This window comes from Populus nigra, chromosome 19 (assembly GCF_951802175.1).
Source record: "Populus nigra chromosome 19, ddPopNigr1.1, whole genome shotgun sequence".
In the NCBI taxonomy this organism is placed as follows: Eukaryota; Viridiplantae; Streptophyta; class Magnoliopsida; order Malpighiales; family Salicaceae; genus Populus; species Populus nigra.
In genome coordinates this window covers 11,342,614-11,370,435 of record NC_084870.1, presented here as the reverse complement: position 1 = coordinate 11,370,435, position 27,822 = coordinate 11,342,614, and the positions used below count along the sequence as shown (strand labels likewise).

The 27,822-nt window shown below is 35.5% G+C and overlaps 3 protein-coding genes across 6 annotated transcripts; all 3 read right to left on the bottom strand.

Annotated features, from left to right (window-relative positions):
• Positions 1 to 535: 535 nt before the first annotated feature.
• On the bottom strand, positions 536 to 16,596 carry LOC133679559 (uncharacterized). Of its 4 annotated transcripts, none has more exons than XM_062102187.1 (32): positions 16,292 to 16,596; positions 16,043 to 16,216; positions 15,782 to 15,877; positions 15,257 to 15,350; positions 14,944 to 15,077; positions 13,881 to 14,021; positions 13,642 to 13,799; positions 13,358 to 13,526; positions 13,170 to 13,268; positions 12,950 to 13,027; positions 12,804 to 12,863; positions 12,543 to 12,700; positions 12,142 to 12,343; positions 11,161 to 11,280; positions 10,941 to 11,026; positions 10,699 to 10,803; positions 10,354 to 10,452; positions 9,674 to 9,762; positions 8,566 to 8,714; positions 7,634 to 7,777; positions 7,425 to 7,532; positions 7,057 to 7,167; positions 6,717 to 6,824; positions 6,526 to 6,636; positions 6,011 to 6,189; positions 5,172 to 5,640; positions 4,897 to 5,004; positions 4,635 to 4,693; positions 3,995 to 4,379; positions 1,678 to 3,204; positions 1,211 to 1,418; positions 536 to 1,128 (listed from the first exon to the last, which is right to left on the bottom strand). In XM_062102187.1, the coding sequence occupies exons 1-32, from the start codon at positions 16,397 to 16,399 to the stop codon at positions 1,028 to 1,030; spliced, it is 5,937 nt and encodes a 1,978-aa protein (XP_061958171.1). In that variant the 5' UTR covers positions 16,400 to 16,596; the 3' UTR covers positions 536 to 1,027. The 4 variants fall into 4 exon arrangements, with proteins under 4 accessions (XP_061958171.1, XP_061958172.1, XP_061958174.1 ...); XM_062102188.1 differs by having other exon boundaries at positions 721 to 1,128; positions 15,257 to 15,326; XM_062102190.1 differs by lacking the exons at positions 13,881 to 14,021; positions 14,944 to 15,077; positions 15,257 to 15,350; ... (1 more) ...; positions 16,043 to 16,216; positions 16,292 to 16,596 and having other exon boundaries at positions 721 to 1,128; positions 13,358 to 13,522; positions 13,642 to 13,764.
• Positions 16,597 to 19,999: 3,403 nt separating this feature from the next.
• Positions 20,000 to 21,472, bottom strand: LOC133679976 (proline-rich protein 4-like). Its single transcript, XM_062102733.1, has 2 exons — positions 21,224 to 21,472; positions 20,000 to 21,018 (listed from the first exon to the last, which is right to left on the bottom strand). The coding sequence occupies exons 1-2, from the start codon at positions 21,387 to 21,389 to the stop codon at positions 20,228 to 20,230; spliced, it is 957 nt and encodes a 318-aa protein (XP_061958717.1). The 5' UTR covers positions 21,390 to 21,472; the 3' UTR covers positions 20,000 to 20,227.
• A 2,263-nt stretch (positions 21,473 to 23,735) lies between these two features.
• Positions 23,736 to 27,779, bottom strand: LOC133679977 (translocon-associated protein subunit alpha-like). Its single transcript, XM_062102734.1, has 8 exons — positions 27,514 to 27,779; positions 26,767 to 26,931; positions 26,615 to 26,665; positions 26,344 to 26,432; positions 25,066 to 25,143; positions 24,752 to 24,955; positions 24,296 to 24,367; positions 23,736 to 24,092 (listed from the first exon to the last, which is right to left on the bottom strand). Exons 1-8 carry the CDS (start codon positions 27,572 to 27,574, stop codon positions 24,042 to 24,044), a joined length of 771 nt encoding a protein of 256 aa, XP_061958718.1. The 5' UTR covers positions 27,575 to 27,779; the 3' UTR covers positions 23,736 to 24,041.
• Positions 27,780 to 27,822: the final 43 nt, after the last annotated feature.

Below are 27,822 nucleotides of genomic sequence, written 5' to 3'. Positions count from 1 at the left end.
AAGAAACATTTGTTGCACGAGAAAATGCAAGTGGCCTTTTTTTTTTTTTTGTGAAATTACGAAGAAGCCAGTGGCAGCTTAAGCTTACCCTATTAGTCAAAGGATATCAGTTTGCGCCAGACTCCCCATTTGTTATTATTTCGTTGTAAATAAAAGATGAGTAAATTTAATTTTTTATATATTTTTAAATTATTTTAATACATTGGTATTAAAAATAATTTTTTTAAAAAATATATTTTTAATATATTTCTAAATAAAAAATATTTTTAAAAAAATCACTATTATCATAAAAAAAAACTTCATAAATTAATAAAATATAAGATTCATTCCTTTAAAATTAATCGAGATAGCAAGCATTTACAGTTACAAATATTTTAAAAAATACATAGAGGGAGGATGTACACACCCAGAATTAGTTTTTGACATTTACACGATTTACCATCGGCATATAAAAAAGAAAAAAAGACACATTTCTTCTCAGGAAATCTAGTTGCTTTAGTAGCAGACAGAAACATATTTGACAAGACATAATAAATTTCTGTAATTTTTTCGAAGATAGTATAATCAAAAGCTTTGTATTTACAGCAATTGACTCGCCGAAAATATATTCTACTTCGAGGCATCACGCATGCAAAGGGGGCTGGGTCCCTTCCAAGCACAAAAGAGAAAAAACAGTCCCCTAGATCAATCCATTTCCCCACGTGATTACAACAGTGCATATCGTGCAACATGATACCTTTAAATCACAAAAGGAAGATGACTACAGGACAAAGCAAGATTCATGATATTTGGGACCATTTTCATGTTTTTTGCGTGATATTCCTCAGCTGAAATCGAGGGACCATGAAAATGTAGGTGATAATCGACGCTGTATGGTTCCGATATTGTACACATGTTAATAATGGCTTGCAGAATTTTTCATTCTAATCTCACAAAAATCTTGGGCATGCCAAAATCTGATATCTGTACACAATTTTCATAATCCGTCACCAACCCAACTAAGTTTACCTATTCTTCCACAAGTGCTTCACAGGAAACCTTCGGTCTGTAACAATCCAGGATAGACAAGAGATATTATGTGTTTCAAGGATGTCACTGATGCTTTTATGAACGTATGCCCTTCCATGGCTGCAAAAAATAAAATAAGGCAATTATAGTAAATCTAGAGATTAAATTTGAACGATAGATGGCAGCATGAAGGGACTATTACCTTTTAATAACAATTTCACTTCCTTTGAAAAATCCTCCACGCGCCCTAATACAGGTCTTATGCCACAAATCTGTAAAACGCAGAGCTCCAAGTACAGGGCCATCTCCATTATTTGTAGTAGTAAGAGACAGACTGATTTGATTTCAGGATTCATGTGCTTTGATTTGTTTGAACCACACAGTTCAGAAACAATAGCAACTGCTTGATCCTGCATTTTAAATCATAACAAGTCAGACCAGGTATCAAAAGCATAGAGTTTAGACAGATTTATACATCAATTGAAACATAGAAATCACTCATTGATGGTGAAACTTCAAATTGGGAAGACTAGAAATTTTGGCCCAGAAGTACCAGCAGTCACTATTGCAAAAGTAAGCCCTGAACTTGAATTATCTCAAACCATTCACATCCCTTCAATGAGAGGAGTGGACTCGAAGATAATATAAGAGCACTGAGCACAATTTTACCTGCAAGCCATGCAACAGCTCTGGCATCGGCAGCTCAGGAATCTTAGCAAGATCAACAAATCCCATTTCCTCGGACCTTTTAGCAGCACCTTCTGCTTCCATAGAGAGATATTTCAAGAGAAGAAAAGCAATCCTGTAGATCTCCAGGGCAACCAAGTCTGAAAAATATGTTGGAGAAACTGGATTGGTAATTTCAGTTGACTGTCCCTTGACTACAAATGCACTACTGTTGGCTGAGAAAGCAGAAGACTTGGGCTTTGACACACAACAGAGAGGTGAAAGAGCAAACCATCCATTCCTGCTGTTTAGAAATGATGGTTTCTTGCAGCACTCTAACTCCTCTTTGAGGATAGGAGCGCATAAGAGGGGGGCAGTTCTGCTGGAAGATTCTCCAAAGCGATGAGTTCCTCGGCTAATAAAGGCTAATAAATGAATACTTTTCTCCCGCAGCTCTGAATCCATTTCTTTCATGACCTTAACCCATGACCTCCAATGTCTAGCTAGTGCACACATCAACATGAGAGTATGTTCTGTTTCTTTAAGAGCACTCAGAGAAGTCTCTGTCTTTTTCGCCCGTGGTCTTTTCTTGTCATGACTATCAGATGGAAAGTCAGGTGCACTGAGATAATAAGAAATCAGATCAGCTTTCTCTGAAAAAACATAAGGTATCACGTTGTCCAGAATATCGGTGTAAGAAGAACTGTCTCCTAAAGATTGAACCATAGCAACGATCACTGCCAAGCCAAGGCCCCAAATAGATTGAGGCTTTTCTATTTTGTCAGAAGACTTTAGGAAGCCACTATCATTGGTCATAACTGTGGAAGGCCCAACATCTGATGAGTCTGCAAACAAAGCTCTAAGAGAAGAGAAGAAACCAGCACTAAGGAGCATTTCAGCACCTCCTCTCACACGTGCCAGAGTCAGAAGGAACTTCAATGTAATTGGAACAGATGAGAAAGAACTTTTATCATGAACTTTCAGAATGACATGAGGTAACTGGAGATGTTTCTGTATGATGGGGAACCAAGTGTTAGGTGTCAAAAAACTTGTGAGTACTAAGTCAATGGTAGCCAAGGAGAGGGAACAATGCTCAGTAGCTGTGATGCAATTGCACAGGGTAGGCAAAAGCCCCAGACAACCATTTGAAACCTCAGCAAAGTCTTCAGATTCCTTATCTGAAGTATTACTAATCTCCAAAGTGAAAAGAAGCAGCATGAGCAGAAGCTTCATTGTTTTTTTAACCCCAATAGCAGATGACCTGAAATCACCCAGCAATTTGAGGCCAGAACCTGATGTTTTCAAGACAAGTATACAAACGGATAAAGATAGGTTGCTCTGCGCAGATTTCATGAGATGTAGAATTAATTCTGCTAGTGCAGCAAGGAAATCAAGAATCTCTTCAGAGGCATCCAGAACTGGAGCTAGCGATTCCACTGTGGTGCGAAAAGATTTGCATATGTTGTCGATGCATGAAAAGCAGAGTTGGTCAGGAATCTTCCCCTCAGTAGTGCCCTTATTCTCTGGTGACTACATGGGAAAGAAAATACTAATCATTTCAACAAGCAAGAAATTCTAAAAGCCAATTTTTTTTTTAGATTATATCCATAAAGGAAAGAAGGATAAACATACAAATCAATAAGCCCTTAAAAAAGGCTATAAATAGTGGGCAGTTAACAGATGTCAATGCCGGATAGCCTGAAACCAAAAACTTTGTTTATACCGCACACTGTGATTTACAAATAAAAATTGTCTATTGCACATTTCATTTTCATATTTTATACAGTTCTTCTGAGCCTTTATCTTCAAAATAATTGTACATTACTTCTTCATAACAGCTCATAGGAAGAAAGATAGGAAGACCTTGATCCTGGAATTTAGTAGAAGTTCTCAATCAAAGAATCCATGACTTCAATCAATAGTGTTATAACAAACTTTTCAAAGAACTAGCAGACTGTTATAAAAAATAGATGCACCATAGACACCATTTTGGCATTGCACTCTTTACTATCACATACAGACTCCAAGAAATTCCAAAAAAAGAAGCTGGTGTTGCAAATTCAAACAACTAAGAAGTTATCTCTCAAAATGATATTATAATTAATGCAGCATATTTTTTAACAAGTTTAAATGTTTGGTAAAAACACCAAACTTTGAGGCAAGTGTTCAGTTTTTCAAAGCTTTGTGTCCCCAGCCAACAAAAAGAAAAAAGAAACAGCATCTGTCAAGCCCTGACAAACTGTTAACAGATCCTCGTCATCAATTCAATAGTGCAAAATTAGAAGCTGCAATAAATAGCAGTGATAATTCAGATACTCACATTATCTTCCCACATAGTCAGGGCAGTTAGCAATGCTTTCAGTGCAGAAAGCTTTGAAGAAGCTAGTAAAACCATTGAATTTGCATCCTGGAAGCACTCCAGCATAGTTTGTGCAATTGCTTTTGAATCTTTCCAATCTGTATAATCCCACATATTTAATCCCAAATCTGATCGTATGCGCAAAAGGTCATACAAGTGAATGTCTTTGGTGTTTCCATAATGATCGCCACCGTACTTGTATTGATAGCTTAGCAAACAGTTTGATTCTACCAGATACTGACAGAGTTCCTTAAACGGTCCAGGACCAATTTTACGACCTTCTAGCTCTCCTTGTAGATGATGATAGAGATCGTTGAGGATCAGACCTTTTAGTTCCTTCCCTGCACTGAGAACATAGTGAAAAATTATAAGAACTCAACCTATTAGGTTACAAGTTCAAATGAATCAAAACCCAACCCAAATTTTCAAACTACCAAAAGAGTTAAACCCTTGGTGATGTCACATCAGACTTTGGAAAAGATTCCATTGGAAATAAGCATTTCAATTCATACAACCACAATCCAAGACTTATAGATTTCTCAGTTAAGAGTGATGCATTAAAAAGATGTTCAAATAAAAATGAAACCTGTGTTGACATTACCTGTAACCCTGCTGAGAGTATTGTGCCAACAATTCAGAAAAGGCAAGCTGAGAACTCAACTGTTAATTCACCAAAAAAAAAAGGATGCAACGTCACCTTAAAATAGTTGGATAGCAAAGAAATTGGGATATTCCTGTTAAGAAATAACTACAAGGACCTCTTGAAGGGATTGCCAATGAGCTATCAACTTAGAAGTGAATGGTCATTGAACAATCGACTAAATAGAAAAAAATCGCTTGACCAATTAAAGACAGGATCGTACATGTTTAAAAGTGATCTGGATCTTCTCAACCAATGATACTGATAAACTTCCTGCATTACCAATCACTAATTTCCCCATTGCATGGACAATGAACAAACTGGCAGCGACCTGCAAGATGCAGAAGACAATGTAATTGTGGATTGTTCCTTTAATGGGTGTTTCCAGAGGGGTTTAGATTGTAAAATGGTTCACCAAAGATAAATGATCACAACAACAGAATTAAGAGAACCAAAACTATTATAAATAAATAAATAAAACAGAAATTTAAAAGGGACCTTTGCACGATTAGATATTTCATTGTCATATTCACGAGAAGCATATAAATTGATCAGATTGCCAAAAATCGGTCTCTTCCACCAGCTTGACAAGATATCTTTCAACTCACAATCATTTACTGATTTTGATTTTTCTGTGCTTGATGCCTTATTATTTCTCTCCAATTCAGACACTTCTTTTAAGACAGACTCAGCATGTACTAACTTCTTCTTCAGGAACATGTCATGTGCCATCATTTCCAATATAGCAGATTGACATTGATATTTTAATGCCAAGCTTTGAGACTGAGTTTCGGCGACATTCTCAAAAGGTGATGTTATCGAGCGAGCATCTGATGAGATACAATTGGACAATTGTTTCCAGAACTTTCCAGAGCTCTTCAGGCACTCCAATATAGATATATAATGAACAGCCCCTTGCCATAGTGCCTTGAAGAAATCAAGAACAGTGAACAGTACGCGGGGATTGCTGGAGATAAAGAAAGTTTCAACAAATTATAGCAACACAGCTTATGAAGATGAATCATATCAAGCACGCTAAACAAAAAACGAACATCACAGAGATAGTGGTTTGATCAGTGTGAAATAGCAAGTTTTCAGGGAATTTTTCAGCACCAATTTAGGATTTACAGAAGGAACTTGTTTAGTTACAGAAAAACATTTACTTATATTATCCCTGGCCCTAATTAATCGCCTGTTGCTTCTCTTATCCCTTCTTTAACTTAAATTTCTCCTCCTGACAAGTTCTGTGTTTATTCCTTAAGCTCATTAGCATAACTTCGTGTCACATCAAAAAGTAAAATTCCTGAAAAATAATCACTGATCTTGTGTGAGCAAACCTGTCAATAAATTCGTTTGATCTTTCAACATATTGCATAAGCCAATCTAACAGAATTGATTTCTTGTAGCACAGTGAACCATTTGAAAGTTCATTTATAGCCTGCTTTGTGCCACCACCATTACTCAACTGGACCTCTGTATCCTCTTTTAGGGAAAAAATAGCAAGAAGATAAGCAGGCTGCAACAGAGAAACCACCAATTAGCAACAATGTAGACAAGCTAGAAAGCTGTTATTGAGATATTGGACTTATGTTCACAAAATAAAAGCTATCCAAATATTTTCCATGAGGAAGTAGCTATTGAGACAACTGTAAATGACTTTGACTTTAACAAGTGACAAACTTGGTTTTGAAAAGCATAAGAGGTTATTCTTGCACCCCCATTCTTTCCATGAGAAGAATACATGACAAAAGGATTGCAAAGTTCAGTGACAGAAGTCCAATTTAAGTGGGCAAGGAATAGGAAATAAACCATCCAACGCTAAACTTGTCGACTCCTGCACAGTGCAACATACCTGATAACGAGCTGCATAAGTAAGCAGATTGACTGTAGCAACAAATAAATCTTCATTCCATTCCAACTGCTTAACTAATGTGCTTTTAACAAAATGCCTCATATCTGCGATCTAAACGAAAGCATTTAATCAAAATTAGGATAACAGCAATCAAATGCCAAAAAAATAATTGTCAGCTTGGGATGCCAAACCTGCTTATCATCCAAACCAAAGCATACATTGCCAGACAAATATGGTTGCATATAATCTGCTGTTGTAAACAACATAGATAACACCTTAGCAGCACCAACCTGTACTGCCTGCATATAACATAAAAATGCAAAGATGAAGAGTTATTTTCCATATGATCAATTGAACATGGAACACAGATATTATTGAAAATTAATGTGTCTGATAATGAACAAACATAAAGTCAAAAGGATATAGGCAACTTAATATAGGAGACCAGAAAAGCCATGTTAGATATAAGAGGTGAATGTAATTACTAAGAGAGAGAAATAGAATTTAGCAGGATGAATTTCAATTCCATACAGGAGACCGAGAATATGATATCAAAGATACAGCAGCCGCAACAACAGGGATTGGTTTCATAGTAGATGACAGCACTGATAGGTGAAAGACCGGAAGATTCGGCGAGATATCCTGAAAAAATAACACAAAAATTATGAAGTGAGTATAGAAAGATTTAAATAAAACATGGTTCATTAAGATCTACGAAGCAGAAAAAAGAATGGCGGTTGAAGATTCATTTATTTTATTTGTTTTGGGGCATGGATTAAAGGTTTGTAGTTTATTAGAAATTTCTGTTCAAAGTAACAAGCACAAGAACTTGGGAAGACAAGTGTCAATTTATTTCACATCATATGCAATGACAAACATTTATAACCCTAGAACAATACCTTACAAAATTTGGAAAGCATCATATATATAATATCCAAAGCAGAGCTAATAGCAAGCTGACACCCTTCAATCTCCTCCAGTTCAACGAGACGGCTGACATAAAGATTCTGTTCACAAATATGCTTATTTAAATAGTAAGCAAACAAAAGCAAACCAACTTCTCACTACTAAGGAAAACAATGGAACAAGAACAAAAAACATGGCTTACCTCTAAGGTTTGCTTGGTTGTGCAAGCAAGATGAAAGAGTGCATTGTGGATGGAAGAATCATTGAGTAACATATCACGGATTACCAGGGCCAATTTTTCAGAGAATGAGACTGATGTGATGCATGCTTTCATCACTTCCAATACCTAAACAGTGCAAACATTATTAAAAAATGATTCATATAGCATCTTTTACCTTCCATGGAAACACCAGCACCTCTGACTCCATTTAAAAAAACCTACTTGGCATGTCCAAAACACTTAAAATTCAGCTAAACCAAAGCATCTTCAGATTGGAAGAACGACTTTATGATAACCATCACAACATGAAACCCCAAGCAACTTCAGGATGCAAACTTTTTAAACAAAGAATTGCTCCTATTCCCGATGTAGGATAACAGCCATGAAATACCTCTTGGAATGACTATTCGAAAACATCAGATTTGCTCTTTACATTGTTTCTCTCTGATCATGGAATTTCACCTCGCTCAAAATTTTTTTAGGTATTCTAGTTCTACTCCCCCACTCGCATAAAAGCAGAACTGTGTGTGGTTATCATGGTGGGTCCCACCTTTTATGTGAGAGGATGAGTAGTACTCTTGAATAGCAAATAATTGCTCCCCCCCCACCTCTCGAAATATTTCATATTTCTTGAACCCCTATTATAAATAGCTTCAGCCAATAATAAAGCAGGAAAAAAGCCATACACTCAGGGAGTGGGAGAAGCTTGGGTCCAGCCACTCTCCTATCCTTCAGAAATTTCACATAGGGTGGCCTGGCTGCTCTCAGGTGGCTACCTACACTACTCAGCAGACTAGGACTTCTACCATTTCAACATACAATGGCCCTAAAAATAGATGTGAAATATGTTCAAAAGTAGAAATAAAGCAACTAAGGAACCAATTAATTGCAGCTGGCATAAAAATAACACGTACCTTCAGTGTTACTTTCCATCTAACATGCTTCACCTTGTATTTCCAGTACTCATGATTAACGAGAATATACTGCAGAGAGAAAACGACCAAGGCCAGAACCAGATCATTCTCTAATCTTGCCTCCACTAGCCGCATGGTAAAATCCAGCACTGCAAAGGATTACAGCATGCATGTCAGATAAAAAACACAGGGAGTAACGAAGTTAGAGTAAGTCTACGATAGAGAAGTATGAAAATTCATGACGAAATCAATAAATAGAATTGCCAGTAAACAAGAAGATACAAGTTACATGTGAGATCCACACAAATCTAAACAGTAAGTATGTAAATTAGTGCTGCAATAATAGTACTAACATGATAAGAAAACCAACCATTGACATCACAAGTATCGCAGATTAATGAAAACAAGGAATATGGCATTATCAGAAGAGCCAAGTGAAAATGTAAAAAGGATAATGATTCAATAAGATTTCTCTTAAAAGTAAGAGAGAGATGCACAGCTATTTCAATTTGCTATCTCCCATATTGGTTGTGATCAGATAATCATCTTGAGATCAACTATGGCTGTATAATGTAATTGTAAACCATTTAGTCAGACTGAAAAGGAAAAGACAAGCAATCACAGCTTTTGCAGATAGAGAACTTCTCTCCTCTCCTTCGTGTGCATAGCCACATTATCTAACCACAATCATGTTGATTTATTTCAATTGTTCTTATGTTTAAATGCTCAGAAATGGTTGTGTCCAACTAATAGATTGAAACAGCAACTTGGATGCCAAGTTTAAGATTTAGTCCTATCACTTCTATTATTGACAGTGTGCACAAAGTGTCTACCATAATACTAAATGCATCCAAAAGACAACCAACCATCCCGGTTCTCCGGGACAAAGACACTGAGCATAAAAAGGAGGGTATTCTAGAGAAGAACCAACAGAGAGAGAGAGAGAGAGAGAAGAAAAAAGGATGCACCATCCATCTTACATTTTAGGAAAGCTCAAAAACTGACATATAACTTCCAAAATCAGATAATAAATCCAACAGAAATCGCAAAATTGAAAAGAAGCTAACCATACTAATGATGAAATACAAAATACAGTTAAGAGATAAACCTGATATAGTTAATGGTTTGTCATAATCATTTTGCTCAGAGTCTAGTAATAGCATTTTTACCAGTTTTCCAGAAAGCAACCACGATCCACTAGATCAAAGAAGGTGTAGGCAGAATCAGAGAACATCAAGTCAGTATAATGAATAATAACCCCTGCCAATGGAAAATGCAGCCTGTATATGACAAGAAATTATGAATAAACATAAAGGCAACCTTAAATCAATTACTAACATCCAAGCCCACAAACTTCAACACCCCTCCCCCACTGGAACCCCATGTCCCCTCTCTTTCCGTAGAGAGTGTGGTGCATAATTGAGTAAAGATAACAGTTAGATTTTATCTTATAATCAACTATATGGCTAGCTCAGGTAAACAGGAAGTAACAATTCTACACTATTACAGTTCTATAATGCAGTACAACCTAGCAACAGAATCACTATCCTTTTTTTTCTTTTTAACTTAAAAAATATATCAAACCCATGTGACAATGAAACTATAAAAAATTGCAAAAGTTGGGCTATCTTTTTTTCTTTTATAGTTAAAAGAATCAAACTTGTGTGATAATAAATAAAGTGAATCCTATAAAAAAAGGATTTCAAAAGGCAGGTAAAGAGACCATGATTATCAAATACAAGCATGCTTTAACATAATCACAGGTATGCATAGATCTACAGGTTTTACCTTGATGGGCCATCACAGCCAACTTCAAAGGCACTTGTCTTCCAAGTTGCATCAAATATATTTGCTTTCAGGACAACAGCAGCAATATGAGATGGAGCACTAGCAAAAGAGGACAAGGAATAAATACATTATGACTGAGGTTGCAGCAATGAGTTTGGTTATTGATTATAAACAATGTTCAGTGAAACATAAATTTAGCATAACAAAGAAGAAAAGATACACAAGATTCTTAAAAGAATGTAAAATGCATTATTCAGTTACTGCAAAAACATAGAATTCCCTGTATGCATTAAGGAAATCACCAATGAACACATAATTGGTAAAGAGAAAGAAAAGTTGAATTACCATGTCAACATGCTTGCTAAAATACTGACACCCATGGACATTACTGCAGCATTGCCAGAATTAGAAGACGATTTTTTTATCACAGCACAAATGACATCAACTACCCTACAGAAAAAGTGAAGGAAAATCTACTTGATCAGAAAAGATAGAGGCAAATTGGAAATATAGCCATCAAGGTATCAGATAATAAAATGAAAATAAAAAAGAAAAAAAAAAGCAAAAGGAATCATGCAGTCGATTACCAAAAGTTCTTTTCCATCTGCTCATTCACTCCTGCAGCTTGAAGATAAAATGTGTTGCCGATTTCCATCATTGTAAAAGTTATGGCCTACACATGAATATGTAAGAAACATATCTGGTTAGGGGAAAAAATTGAAATCCAAATCCCATTCCTTTCCATTATCATAGACTAGTTTCTAAAGATACATCAAACATGAGACAACCAAACCTTAAGAAATTTACCGTGTTAAAAGAAACTAGTCGGCTCAGTAGGTCAAAAGTAAGAAAAACTTCCTTGTTGCTCTCCAGATAAAGCTCATTGACCAAGCGCAGGAGCAAGACAAGCACCCCTGATTGTGCATACTACAAAAATAGATGCATGTTGGCAAGGAAGGGGCACATAATAGAGATTGCATTGAAAAACATAAATATCTTAAGACTTTGCTCTGCCAATTCATATGTTTATGAAGAATCCTGGTCAAACAAGCTATCTCAAAAAGAAACTCCATTTTGACATTTTAGGATCCACATGCAATACAAAATATTATGATTTACAAGAATTAGCAAGTAATGTGAAGAAAGAAAAAGCAATTCTACCTACAGCAGTCAAGTCATGCAGATGTTATGAACAAAGCCAACACTCGTAACCACCATCTAGTGAATAAGTCAGTAAAAGGTAAGCAAAATTAGCCATGTCAAAGGAGGAGATGTATAAAAAGCAAATATCTATCCCTGTCAGTTGCAGAAACAGTGGAATGGCTTTCTCCCAAAGTCAGTTACAACTCTGGGAAGAGTGCTTGAAATAAGTGATTTGCACCTGGCCTGATTGTTTGCTAATAAAGAAGATGCTTATGAAAGTAGGTAGCAAATCAAAACATAATTAAGCTTTGATGCTGTTTCTTAAAAATTAGAAAATGACATTTTGCTTTCAGATATGAGTACCATGCTTGCCATTTAGAAAATGGAGATAGTAACTGCATAAGCACTTAAGAAAATCCCCCTCCCTTTTTTACCCTACAAAGACAGCGAAAGACTGCAAAAAAGCCAAGAAGAAAGAAAACAGATTTACAACATCACAAATGCCATCTTTATTGTTCTTCAGTTGTTCAACTTCAGCAACAGTAAGAATCCCAATTAGAAAACCCTTGGTGCAAAATCTGAAAGGATACAGTCATGGCACACAATTAGCAAATACTAAAAACATTTATGAACTTCAGCGTTTACCTCCCAACGTACAAGAGCAGTATTCCCATCAATAACTTTTAAAACATGTCCACGAGTTTTACTAGGAATGATTAAGCTGTCTGCCCCAGGAACATGCAGTGGCAGTTGAGTTTCAACTGCCTGAGAGGCACTGTCAACCAGGGACTCGCTAGTAATTTCAAACAAGGAAGATATACCAACATATTTATCAAGAAAGTTATACCTGTTGACAACATGAATAGACAATGTATCAGTTTGCAATCACTGAGCTAGCAACTTATCGTTGAAGCATATATCTGCCCATCACTTTGCTCACCATCCCACATTACCATTAAAAAAAGAGGCTCCCATGCTGGGCAAATCGAGGACATTTTACTAAAGTAAAAGGATCTCCAAGAAAAAGAAAAAAAATTCCAACTTACACACATTCTGCTGGCCAACTTCCTTCACAAAGGGCTGATAGAAGACGAACAAATTCTGCAGTCCTGAAGGGAAATACACCTTCCAAGTTGCAAAGAAGACACCGAATAGGACCATCAATAAAACTTTCCTTGTCCCAAAACTGAATACAAAGTGACTCCTGCAGAGTTAATGGGCAAGAGTCTCTTGAAGCAGTGAATTGTGAGCAATAAATATGATCCAAAAAAACACTGCTGGCTGTATGATAATAGCAATACACAAACCTCTCCCCGATATATTTTACAAAGGATATCCAGTATAAGACTGAGGGTGCTGTCCTCTAACTGCATCAGGGAGAAAGTATTAAAAATAAGAAACATGTTGATTGAGTGCTCAGAAACCAATTAAAACAACCTACACATGCAATTACCTGAAGATTAATCTCATAAGATGCAATGAATGCAGAAATAAAGGTTCTCAAGACACTTCGATAACCAGCAACAGGTCCCTAGAGAGAGAAAAGACACAGCATGTAACAGCCAAAGAAAATGTAAGCTGGCATTATTAACCTAGACACAAACACCAAATTTTTTTGTAACTTTATAACTCATCCCATAAACCCTAAAAACCCCAAAGTGAGAATAACCTACATCTGATTCCTTCAACAAATCACTTTCAAGAATGTCAACAAAAATACTCAGCGATGCACCTTCAAAGGCTTGACGAACATAGCCAACATGATCAATTTCCTGGAAACGAAGATAAGGTGGAAAACAGTCAGCATTGATAGTATGAACAAATCATGCTACAATAAAGGAACATTTGAAAAACTGCTCACCATTAGTACACTATTTTCCTCACTTCCAGGAAGTGATGAAATTAGACAGAGACATACTGCCCATGCAAGAATTAGTGGGCCGGCTTCTCTCGTTCCAAGTGTAACAAAACTAGATATTAACACATCCATCTGTTGGATATCCGTCACAGAAAACACAGAAGGACCCTGTCTGGGAAAATGACAAAACAAACATTCTAACAATTAGCAAAAGCACATAAGTAGACAAAATGAAGGGAAATGATACTTTGAAAAGGATAAGGTAGAACTAACAGCAAGGTAGAAACCTGAAAGGTACTCCATCATGCACCAGTTGAAGAAGATTTTCAAGGTCCAGGGTTTCTATAAGAATAAGTAGGAGCTGGGTGCTGGCATGATAAGAAGACTTTAGTGCTTCAGCTGAGATTGCCAGCTTTCCAAAGTTATACGAACCAGATAAGATCCCCTGTGAAATGATTTTTACGAGACAGGATTAGGATAAAAAAGGGATATTGATATCAGTTCCCATAAAAGGTTAACGATATACCTTGTAAAGCAAGCACAACTTTTTCCATTTTTCACCATTACAAGTACAAAGTGACTCGTAATAAAGCAGGAAAAGAATGTCCAAAACCAAATTGTCTTCAATCAGTGTCTCCTCAGCCCACAAAGTGAAAAGATCAACATCCTATAAAGTATTCCAAAAATCAGCATCTAATGTTAAGGGTCATAAATGCAATAGCTGATTGGAAGAAGAGAAGCAGATATCCATTTTATCACCAGTAAAGCCCTTTGCAGACACTGAAAAGTACACATTAAAAAAGAATGTATATATGATGACTAACAAAAAAATATTATCAATCAGAAACTCTGGTTAGTTAAATATAACAAGTTTAAGAAACAGAACCAAGAAATTATTTCTAAAGAATAAACAATTTGGTAATAACCCAAAACTAAATACCCTCACATCTACATGTATATACAACTAATTCAATACTAATCTTCTTTGTAAATAGCCATATTTTATTAATTAAATTGAAAACAGATTCAAGAGTGGCCTAAGGGACAACCCTATCATGTTCTATAGTACTAAAACTGATACTGATACTGGAAACTTATTTCATTTTCTCCATGCCCGTGGTATGAATGCATTGCAAATCAACCTAGTTGCTTTTGCTTGAGTAAAGGGATAACCCACTTTCAACTTGCTAATTAACTGCCCCACGTCTATGTAAAGTTCCTGGTAACTACTATATATATAAGAATCAGGCACAACGCTGCAGAAACAGGCACCATAGCATTTAAATCAGATAAAGGGAGAACTATTGGCCTACTCCACGGTAATCTCATTTCCTAGCATGTCTCTATGTATTCCCACAAATCTAAGGATGCAAAACAACTGACTGCAACTCAACCCTATCAACCCAGCAATTCTATGTGGCCAAACGCATAACATATTATTTGAAATTGAGTAGGATGTGAAGAATAAAGCAACATCCACCATGTGAATAAGTTGATGAAGCCATATTGTCATGAAATAGACTAAAACAAACAACATTACAATCATAACAGGCACAACTCAAAAGACATCAACTTTTTATCAAATATACCATTTGCTCAGGATGACTGGAAGATAAAAGGTCCTGCAAGATAGAGATTAATTTATGTTCCAACCCATCTGAAATCAACTTTGCTGCTTCGTCCCTTGCAACATTTTCTTCTTTGGAGCAAATTCCAACATACACTACACCAAGCAGCATCACAAGTATTAGGTTCGTAAGAATTCTCAAATCAGCTAATCACATAAAAGCATTGTTACTCAACACAGGGAAAGTATTATGGTCCAAATTTTTTAGCATTCCATGACACAAAAAAAATGAACCATAAGAAATGGGGAACTAAAACAAGCGTGGTGGGACTTACAAGCATGCATAAGAATTCGCCTGGAACACTTCAGCAAGCATTGCCGCTCAATGTAGTACTGGAGCAATACCTTCAAAATAATAGGAAAGAAAAACTAAACACCTGTTAAAAAACTGATTATCAATCTCAACAAGCAAACATATTACTCATATGAATCAACTCAAAAAAGACTGGTGCAAACTACGTGGAATTAGCAAAAAACATATAACATTTCAAATGCTCATGATAGTGGACTATCAACAAACAAAAAAGAACGAGAAATGTAATAAGAAAGTGAAATATCACACTGGGAAACGTAACATTTGTGATCAATCAGCAAAAATTAAAAAGCAGTAGCTGGGTTGCAAACCCAGGAGAGCTTCATGTCCTTGCAAAATGCTAACAAGTAACAGAAATGTATTTGTGTCCGTAATCCTACCACTATCAGAAAACTTAATCACAGAATCAAATGCAAATAACTTGTCTCTAAATGTTTAACTGAAACCAAATGAAACAATATAAAGCAAAAGCCAGAAGGCTACAAACCACATGAAGACAGTCTTCAACCATAGAATCAAGCGCTAAATCATCACATTCAAGAGACCTCTCAACAAGAATATACGACTGCACCTCATCTAAACACTGCAACAAACAAACATTTAAATCAATGATTAAATTTTAAAAAAAAATCATAATCAATACTACATTTTACTCAAAATTTAAAATAAGCTAAGAAAAAAATATATATCCACAAAAAATGCTAATTTCGCTAAAAAAATAAAATAAATAGACAAAACAAAAGCTAACCAGATAAGAGCTAATGTGCAAAGCTTTAACTTTCAATTCAGGCTTGACAGTAACTTCATGAGATCCAATCTTGATTATCTCCGAATTCAAAGCCTCTCGTGAATTCGCATTCGGTTTCTTAAATAGAGAAACAGTCTCCACAAACCATACGTGATTCTCCTTCAACTTCTTCGCCTACAGAACAAAAGAACATTCAAATTGTAAGCGAATATAAAATAAATAGAGAGGGAGAAAGGAATAGGTGGTTACGAGGTGAGGAGGGAGGTCAGAGGAGAGAGAGGCGTTTTCGAGGTCCGTGAGGATGTTAGTGAAAGAATCAAACCAAAGCGAGGAATCGACGGTTTTAGGGTTTGACATTGAAAGAGATTTCTGTAAATTGGAATTTTTTCGAAACCCTAGAGAGGAAGGAGGAGAAGATTGGAGAGGGTTTTCAGTTTTTCTTTTTTAATTTGATTTTGGCGCTTTTGGGGTTTTTGGAGTGGAGAGTGAAACAGGGGGGTTTAGGGCTTTGTAATTAATTTAGTAAATGATGATGTGCCGGTTGATTTTGTGAGCATGGCTGTTGCACAGACAGGAAGTTGCTTTTAAAGTTAATTTTTATTTAAAAATATATTAAAATAATATTTATTTATTTTTTAAATTTTATTTTTAATATTAAAATTTTAAATTTTAAAAAAAAAATTGAAAGCACCTTTCTACCTACATTCAAGCATTCCCTGAAACAAGTGTGATAGCAGTGGAGTTGTTTATGGGCTGATCTTCGGCCTATTTAATGAAGAGCTTCTTCTTGGGCTTAGAATCAGGCTCTCTCGGAATTTAACAAGATCGAACCCAGGTTCAGGTGGTGAAATGTCCTATTTGTTTTTTATATTTTAAAAATGTTTTTGAAAAATAATTTTTTTAAAATTAATATATTTTGATATTTTCGTATTATTTTGATGTGCTGATATTAAAAATAATTTTTTAAAAATAAAAAATATATTATTTTGATTTATGAGTGAAAAGTACTTTGAAAAACAATCATAATCATACTTTCAAACACGTTCGAACTCTTTCAGATTCCGAGCATAATTGTTAAATTCAGTTTTAACTCGCAGTAACTCAGAAAATTAAAAACCTAAAATTTGAACTAGATCCGATTTTAAATTGAGTCATGTTGACTTGTTAATAATAAGTACACTTGATTATTTTTTTAATGGATCGGTTACTGCAACAACAAGAAAAATAAATAAATAAATAAAGCAATATTATTTTAATAGTTAATTCATAGTGATCCGGTGATATATTAACATGAACCGTTTTAATATTACACCTTTTTTTATTCTATTAACAATCAAGTTATATGCATTAAATTATTAAAGGGCTCGAGAGAGGCGTCCAAATCAATAGAGACAACAAACGGCAATCAAATTTATTTTCAATGGGCTTTTAAGAACCGCATTTCTAGATAGATGGCAACTTTACATAAATTGATATATACAACAGTGCTTAGATGACCATCATTTCCTTGATATATATATATATATATATATATATATATGCACAAGAGAAGCGACAGGTTAAAAAATATTCAAGCCCCAAGTTAATGATTAAATTGATAATTTAAATATTTACAAGAAAAAAAACAATAGTAAATAAACCGATAAAAAAATAAGATTCACATTTAAGTTTTTTTAGATTATTAAATAATTCAATGCTAACTTAATGGAAGGAAAACCAGGAAAAAAAAATCAAATTTAAAAAAAAAAAACAAGAAAACACCAACTTTTTTAAAAAAAACAAAGCAAACCTCCTAAATTTAGTCCAATCTAAAAGATTACAGCTTGTTAAATTATAAACTTGAGTTCAGTTAAGAAACTTAAATGCCATGCAATTTAATTTTGAATTATAGAATAATTAAAAAAATATATTAATAAAAAAACTTGAAAAAAATAGTAAAAATATACTTTAACAAAAGTCAGAAGTTGACTTGGGTTAATCCTTCAGATTTATTACTCATGTCACGAGATTGGGATGATTCCATTAAAAGCAAACTCAAAAAACACAAAGAAACTTGATTTTTAATCAAATAAACATTGATGGATGAAGTTGGAAAAAAAACAATTAAAAAAATAATAATTAAAAAGAATTATGACAAAATTCAACATAAAAATTAAATGAAATTAAATGTTTAAGGATATAATTGTACGAAACAAATTCATTAAGAAAATAATTAAAAAATAGCAATTAAAATAATTAGATTCAAACTTGACATAAAATTAAATGAAAATAAATGTTTGGATGTGTAACTAGAAAAAAAAAATCAATCAAAAAAATAATTTAAAATAAAACAAATAAAAAAATAAAATCAAATTTGAAAACAGATTTAATATATATATATATATATATATATATATATATATATATATATATATATATAGAGAGAGAGAGAGAGAGAGAGAGAGAGTATAAATGTTGTGATTGTTCTGGTTAATTTATACGTGTGTGTGTATGTATATATGTGCATTGACAAATACTGATTAAGATCTTTGTAGCATTGCCCTTCCTTAATCATCATTAAGTGCAAAATATCGTAATCACTCAGATCTTCTAAAGTCTGCCAATACCGGCCGATAATGGTTGGCCGACATAAACAAATTAATGCATGCAATCTACAACGAGGAATAATGATGAAAATCTAATTTCATCTTGTTCGCATTAATTTTATTTTCTTAACACACTATATAATATATTTTTTTCACTTCTTAAAATGGATGTTTCATAATTATTTTTAAAGTCTATATCAGCTTGAATTTTTGAGCTGGAAGATCTTTTTAATATATTATAAATTATTTATTTAAGAGGTTGTATTTGAAAATAATATAAAGTCATTCTTAGATTTTCACTTCCAAGAGAGATTATTCTTTTACTGGAACAAGATTGTGTAATTAAAAGTGAGAAAAAAACTGAAAAATAAAAAAATTTAGAAAAAATAATTAAAAAAATTAAACCATAAAAAAAATCTGATTAAAATTAAAAAAATTGATCAGTTCGGTTTTGATTTTATAAATCTAAAACTAAAAAAATCAAATCAAACCAAACTAAAAAACCCAAACTAAATTAATTTAAATTAATTTTTATCAAAAAAAAAAAAACCAAACTAAACAAAAAAATTATCAACCTAGGTGCATTGCAGTGAGATTTCTTTTAGCGGATATAGATATATTCCAGTTCGATGTACTTATGTTTTCCATTCCTCAGCTACTTGAGTACTCTAGTACAATCGAGGCTTGCTTTTAATTGCTTGACTCCAGGCACATGTGGAGCCAATCAAGAACACTGTCACTTCTGTGGGTTCATGGGTGTTTCTAGCTAGCTAATCAGATCGCCAAAACTAAGTCTTGATTTTCCGTCGGCGCCACACCGTTGCCTATTCTGCATGCATGTGGTCCTTGTGATAAAGAAAAGGCCATCCAATGCTCGACTGTCAACCAGATGATGGAAACTGCCACCCAATTAATTCCCTTAATTAGCCTGTGAAAACACCATGTCCTCCTCCTTGTTAATAGCCAAGAGTGTCAATTTTGTCAACCAAAAACTGTAAGTTCTTGAGCATCAAAATGAGTTATGGTACTCGATCGTAAGGCCTGTTTTAAACAATCATATACCATGTTGAATTCAATATCTTTGTTAGCAGTAGTTCTTTAAGCATCAAAAAGAGTTGTGATAACGGGACGCTTCTTGACATCTCAGCTTGGCCTCAAGCTAATCGTGCTAGTGAATGCAGCACACAAGAAATTAATTCTGAATGCATGGTTTCAGACTAGAAAGAGACGTTCAACGAAGTTAAAGCACTGTACTAGCTAGTCATGCATGTAGCAATGCAACAGGCAAGTACAAATCAAAATGACATGTGTACTATTATTGCAAAGGCATTCAAAGATGAAATTTACAAGTGATCAAGAAGAAAAGAGGAAATTATTCACACAGACAATCAATTTAAGTTCATTGATAATTATAAAGGTAATAATTAATAAATACTAATCCTCACTCCTCCCTCTCCATGATCTCATGTTTTGGTTCCTTAACCTATCTTGAAGGCTTTATTGCAGTACATCATAGAGAACTTCACACTAGCAATCATAAATAATTATGAGAAGTAATATTTAATCCTACTTGCATCTTGTAAGAATGCTGCAGAATAGCCTAATGAATGGGAGAATGTGGTGGCAAGGGAGGCCATTTTCCGAACTTGGGGTGGTGGAAGTACTTTGGAGGAATCTTGGGGTAAGGAGGAAGCTTAGGAAGAGGAGGGCATGGCTTCTTATGAAATGGAGGGATCTTTGGGATTGGAGGCAGTGGCTTATAAATTGGAACGGGAGGTGGTAAAGGCTTGTAGATGGGAATAGGAGGTGGTAGAGGCTTGAAGATTGGTGGTTTTGGTTTTGGTTTTGGCTTGTAAATTGGCACTGGAGGTGGCTTGAAGATTGGTGGCTTTGGCTTGTAGATTGGAACATGAGGTAGAGGTGGCTTCTTGTAGATTGGAGGGAAGACCTTTGGTGGGAGAGGAGGGAAGACCTTTGGTGGGAGTGGAGGATAGACCTTAGGTGGGAATAGGTAAGGATGGTGAAAGTTTTTCAATGGTGGAAGTTTCCATGTAGGCAATGGAAGCGGTTTAGTTATCGGTGGATGAGGCCACAAGAATGCAGAAGTGCAAGTAACAGGTGAAAATTTCAGTTTCCCTGCCAGCCCGAATGTGTGTTTCTCATCAGTTTTCGACTTGAAGACAATCTTGGAGGACTCTAGGCCATTGTGGGCTGGGCATGGTGCAGCTGATGCACTGTGAAGTTGTGCATAGCATTCTTCCTTCAATTTTCCATCCTTCACAACATCATTTGGAAGAGACACTTTGAACTTCCCCTCTTCGTCAAGCTCGCCAACCCCTCTTGTCTTAAACTCTCCATTTTCAGGCTTGCAATCAATTGTCACTTTAAGCCCTGCAAAAGTATTGCATCAGATTATTATCATTTTCCAAATGGTGCAAGATATGCACGTCACGAGGTCTAGCTGATCATGCCATAAGCCTGGGACCTTAAAAATGACAGTGCACCTCTAGAGGATCAAACAAAATAGTTACTGCTATGAATGATGCCATAAATTAAATGCCAGTACCTCTAAACTATGCCAGTAAAACATGTTTACCTGAGAAGGCATGAACGGTCTTAATGTTACTCTGTGCACAATCTGCACATTCTCCTATCCCAACTACCTCAGCTGTACTGTCATCGGCATAGCAGAAGGCTGCAGCAAGTACTAAGGACACGTAGAAGCACAGAAGTGCTCCTCGAAAACCGGGGAGAATCCGCATTGCGGGCACCAACAAGATGCAAGACTTTAGAAGCTGTAATCAGCCTCTTTAATGCTAGCTGTTGATGAGGGATTGCATAACCTGAAGACTCATTATATAACGCTGTTGAAGGAATGATTCAAAGGCTCACCGACACCAAATTAAGGGCATCACATGAAGTCAGGGACCCTCCAGAGATATTGACCTTTGTTTCTGGTTTGAAAAAAGACAGTAACGTGCACCGGCTTCTTCTACAACCACATGACAGTATCTTGCATTCAATGAGCTCTCAACTGTACACAGCTAAATTCTTCTGTGCTCTCTCTGTCTGTTTAAACCTACTAACCAGCTGCTCATTAATACTTCACTTCACTAAAAATTTCGTTAATTTACAAACAATCTCTTACTCTATAAAAAACAATACATGGTTTCTGTGTGTAGCACCACAAATTCTTGGAGACTGGAAGAGAAAAGAAAGAACACAATATACATATTTGCGGCAGATAACAACTTCTCGTGAATCAACCTAATATGCCAAGTTTTCAGCCAGAACATTTCTTGAAGTTCAAGTTATTAATGCATTCCTCACTGATAAACCGAATGGTGTTGGCAATTTGGCATTTTGGTGCTACAGAAAAGAACAGTCAATATTAAATTTAGAAAAGAAAAGAGAAAAGGCAACAATCAGAAGTTAAAAAAAATAAATGTCAGTGTCATTATTTAATTAAAATTTTGCACCCCATTTTAGGCTAAGTCCATGCTGCTGTCACGTCCTATAATATAGAACTCAACTGAAAATTTAGGCTCTTAAAAGTTCGAATAAAGAACTGTACTGTGCATTACTCAGAGAAATGAAATGCCTACGTGTAATTTGTCCACATACAATTTTGTGCATAGTTATAAATGGGATCCGACTTAGGAAGTTAACCCGGAAATCCATATTTAGAGTCTAGCCCAAATTGATTTAATTTCAAACCAAGAATTTTTTTTATCAAAACAGTATTATTCTGGCTCAAACATTGAGTTGCCCTACCAACCTCCAACCTAAGCATCGAGCCATAACTTATAACTACATGGTTTAGCATCAAAAGACATGCGAAAGCTGTTCGATTTTTTCAAGAATTTAGTCTCTGATTATATGAAGGTGTTCCTAGCTAGGCATGCTATCATGTGATGAAAACAGGTTGAATATTAGTTGATTACTGCGTGCATGACCTCTAGCCTATGCGCACGGCGTCTAGCCTGTAGGGATGCCCCATGCCATGCTCTATTTCCAGCTAACACACAACATTACACACCTCGAGATATACATCATGATAATGATATAGCAAATTTGCGTGGATTATATTTGCCCACCATAAAAATTGAAGCAAACGAAAATATAAATGAGGGGTCATGATGAGGGAGTGGTATTAGGTAAAGCGACGAATACTCTCTTCATGATGTCATTATTTATGGCATTGCCATTCTAGCTAACAGAGCTGAAAGCATGGTTATCAAATTCGTTATAAACTTGCTGATCTGGATTCTAACCCTATTCAAATTTGCTTGATAATTGATCAAGCGAAACCCGAATGATTTTGATTAACTTTGTTTACCTGATTGAACTTGATCTAGATCTAAAACTTAGGTTAAAACCCCAAAACAACTTAGTTGTCTTTCTTTTTAACAAACCCGCAACTCCACTTAGATCGGGTCAGACAAAGCCGGATCTCATAACTCTGATTGAAAGCATGCATAGTGAGGCCCTAACATAGTTAAGGTGCCTGTGCGAAGACGATGGATAGAGGAGTGGAAATTGATATCGATGGAAAATGGAGGCCTCGTTTCATGGCTGCCCAAGAAAAAATAAAATGAAGGAATAAGAGTATAGGTTCTGTTGGAGAGCTGTGCACTGAGGGCAATTGTAGGATACTCAGTCTTTGAGGGTTGTAGAAGGAACATTTTTGGGTAAATTCAACTTCTTGGAGTAGAAAAAACAGAAGCATGATCCTTGTATCTCCCCTCCAACACTAGAGACCTCAAACGGGAAAGGGTAATCAGATACATCACACAGGTACTTCGTCATCATAAATTCATATACCTCGAGAGGGGTAACCACTTAAAAACCCCAGTATATCACGGGTTACTTGACTTGTATACAGCTAGCTAGTCCCACGTCACAGTAATAATGAATGCCCCTAATGAGTTTTTCAGAAGAATCCTAGCTCACTTGATGGTGGATCTTATGTAGAACCCGTTGGAGAGATCCCACCTTATCAACAACAGATACCATTAAATAAAAAATCTTACCAGGGACAAATAATTCGAGACAAATAGCATTATTCTATGTTTACATCCCACCTACCTAGGAATTGGTAAGCATGATTTAAATAGGAAAACTGAGAATGTGATATATAAGGAAATTAACTAAGCTCGAGACAACCATGTCATTCCTACCTCGGAGTTAGTTTCTAAAGTTTCAAAAATTCTCCGAAAAAGAGAAAAAGGGAAACAAGAGTCTGCACTTTACTACAGTGCCTAAATTTACTGGGCCTCGGAGTTAGGTCTTCACTGGCCTATATTTCAGAGCTAGTTTAGTTCATGGGCTCTCTTAGAATCTCCAGATGCCTATTATGAGTCACAAGAGTCTGCATTTTACTACAGTGCCTGAAACAGGGTAAGAGCCACTGTTTACTTCTTCTTCTTTGACTTCTGGGACTGTGACTGACTCAATGCTGTTCCCTGAACATTATAACGCCAACTTATCAGTTACACCTAGAATCTCCATAAAAAGATGATAATGCAATTGAAGCTAGGAAATTTTTCCAAAGGAAGAAGGTTGGGGGGAGGGGAACTATTCTGAAAGAGAATAAATCAAATAGATTGACATGACAGCGAATCATAGGAAAATTCTTAACGCAAAATTCAAACCTAAAGCCACACACCTGAAGCCATTCATCCACGGAGGCATCTCTGGCCCCAGTTCCAACCTCCACCTTCGCAGCCCTCTTTGATTTCTGACCAAACAAAAGCAGCTAGTTAAGAGAATTTCATGAAGCAAACATATGAAAGTAGCAATATATAAGGGTGCAGGCATAGTTGCAATGATATTGACCACAGGTGAGAATCTAATAAGATCCCTGCCTAACAGGCATTTATCCAATCAAATATATTCATCAAATAATTGGTATATTCCAGTTACATGTGGAAACTAGAAGATTTCTTCAATGCCAACTTAAATAAAGCATTGTGTGGTCAAGCATCCACCGCTTGCCTTCTCAAAAGTGGTGAAAAATATTCATTAAGAAGATAAATCAACAGATTTATAGTAAAGTTACTGTAATAAATTAGCTTATAAGGAAATACGTAAAAATGAAAGTGGCATCATGACTGAAGAGTACCTTAGAAAGGTTCTGAATTTGGCTTTGAAGCCATAGACCAAAGAGGACAAGAAGAGCAATTCCAAGGGTAACAAGAAAAACTGACTCCGTGCTTAGGAAACCACCAGACTCAACTACTTCAATGGTACCATTGTAGAAGGTGCTTTGGTATGGTTGCTGGCCTATCTCAAAAATGATGGTGCCCACAAGATCGAAACTTCCAGGCTGCACAAAGGGAATAAACATGTAAGTCAAAGAAAGGGGTACATAAAGGATGAAAGATCAAAGTTGATGGTTGGGAAAGAACAAAATTCTTGGAGTGGTGATAAATGTACCTGCAAGTACTTGCTGACAGCAAAGATGTATGGGAAAGTAGCCTGAGCAGATGCTGGAATAGTTGCATTGTTGAAGCCCTAAATTAAAACAAAAGAAAGCGAGTGAATAACAAATAGCAAACCCAATGAACTCTATAAAAGACACAAGAAAGCAGTTACTGATCCAAATGATGAAAAATCCAACAATACAGAAACAATATAAAAAAAGTTGGCAATAAGAACTAAAAAAAAAGGGACGTGTAGCCTGACAAAACAAAAGCAACCAACAGAGGATCATAGACAATAATATATTGCTAATTTCAAAAAATGATTAAAGAATAAATAAACTAGCCAGACAAAAGTTTTCTATAACTTTGCACTTTTGGTAGGGAATCAACCTGGGAACAGCATTACAAGCAGAGTGTTGCAGGAATAGTCATAAAAAAAGAAGATTTTTCCGCATGATCTACACAGCATATGCACAGTATACAAGAAATAACCTGAAGAGTACGGGTGTGGCTTTCGATAACCTTGACAGAGCCATGAAATACATGACCAATGGTGTAAAGATTCACATGTCTAATCAAACATGTGAAATCCATGAAGAATATTTATTAATCAAGGACCAATGAACATATGTTGAAGTTCCAAATATTGTTAATCAAGGACCAGAGAATATAAGCACGTTGAAGTTTCAAGTATTTGATCGCACACTTTATAATGTTGGATATTAATTAAGGACCAATTAAAATATGTTGAAGTTTCAAATATTATTAATCAAAGACCAATGAACATAAGCATGTTCAAGTTTAAAGTATTTGATCGCACACTGTCTAATGTTGGATGCTAATTATCATCAAATATAAGACTATATTGAATTTTCAGATAGGGAAGATTTATTTTTATCACCAAAACAGCCAACTCATAGATAATTTAGGACTAGATGTGCAAGTCAAGGGCATCTAAAGTATTGACTTCTTCCCAGAAAATAATGTTATAGATCTTACCAAATCCTACAGTAATATTGGAGCATGTTTGAACTTTGCTATCTACAAGATTTATTGAATGCATGCTGGTAATACATGCAACAAAGTAATAAAAATTATCCTTTATCTACGCAAACCACAATGTCACAATTAGACGGCCAAAGGACAGAAAACACACAAACAATGTAGCACAAAACACTGTACACTGAAGAAAATAAATGAGCTTAATTTCAATACATTCAATTGAAATAATTTATAACACTAAAATTTAACCTGGAATGATATTTGATTTCCAAATGAAATCATACATTACCTGAGCAGATAGATTCTGAACCAGTAGCTTATGATCAAAAGGAAGATGAACACTGGCCCTAATTCCAACGACAGTTATGGGCAACTCCCCTACATTTCATGCAAGCAAGAAAATAAGCTTATCCCAGTGCAAAGAAGCACATAGCATGAAACACACGCACGCACACATTCAAATGATGTATTTTGATCGAGAAGTAGAAGGAGCACAATCAAGAGATATTAGAACAGCATCACAATCTCATTATAAAATATGCCAGTAACAGTTAAATTACCATCATTTCTCACTCCAACTAGTAGTTCAGTCTCTTCTCCAGCATTCACCACTGTAATAAATAAATAAACACAGAACACATTGATCTCCCAAATCCATTTAAAAATCAACAATTATCTTCACAGATGAAAGCGATATCAATAAAGCTCTTACAACGTGCACTGTTTTTTGGGAAAACACACACTACATCAACCCCTAGAGCTTGGCTAAAATTCTCATCACCAAAATCCTGTGCGTTCTCCCCGACAATCCCAAGATCACTGACTTCTTCCACAGTCCCTGCGACTTCAGCATCTGAATCTGACTGACTCCTAGCAACTATACAAACAGCAAAACAAAAAAAAAATCAAAACAAAAACAGACTAGATTGACAAACACGTGTGGATTAAAATCCAAAGCAACAAAAAATCCCATTCAATCCAATTCCAGCGAAACCTGACATAAATTTCTATTACTTATTAGCTATGGAAAGTGCATTTTTCTCACTTTCATTCAACCGAAAATAATCAAGGCAGGTCCAATTTTGCATTCAGAAAGCAGCACAACCACCTCTGACAACTTTTCTCAAACTTTTTAATCAACAAAGCAAAAATCAAGTCAAACTTCACTAAGAAAGCAAATCTAATAAAAAAATAAATCAATAACGACGAGCTACAACAGAAACCTAAGAAAATGGGCGCCTGCATTACAATCGAAATGTCAATAAAATCAGATAGATCTCAATTCAATAGATCATCGCTATGAAAACGAACCGCGAAGCAGCATGAGAATTCCATTTCAGACAAATAAAATGAAAAAAAAGTGTGAATTCGCAAACAGACCAAAGAAAAACAAGTAAGAGTTTTGCATGTGTGTGGGGCTCTGGATCTAGGAATTGAGAGGAGGAGAAAGTGAGATTACCTTGAAGGAGAGGAGAAACGAGGAGGAGGAGAGCGAAGAGGAAAAACCTGAGATTCTCCATAGTTAACGCCTTGTTTGGATTCTTAGCTTGATTGATTTAAATTATCGCTGGTGTTGTTTTTATTTATTTTCTATTTCAGTATATAGTGTTTCAGCTTGTTTGTTTTTATTGGAACTCAAGCAGCAGAGACCAAACCACCTTGGTTATCGACTCTCTAAGATGATCGTGAAACTGAGGGGCGTACCGCGTACGTACTTGTTTCTGATTGATGAATCAATTGAGAATGTGGACATACGCTGTCGTTTCGA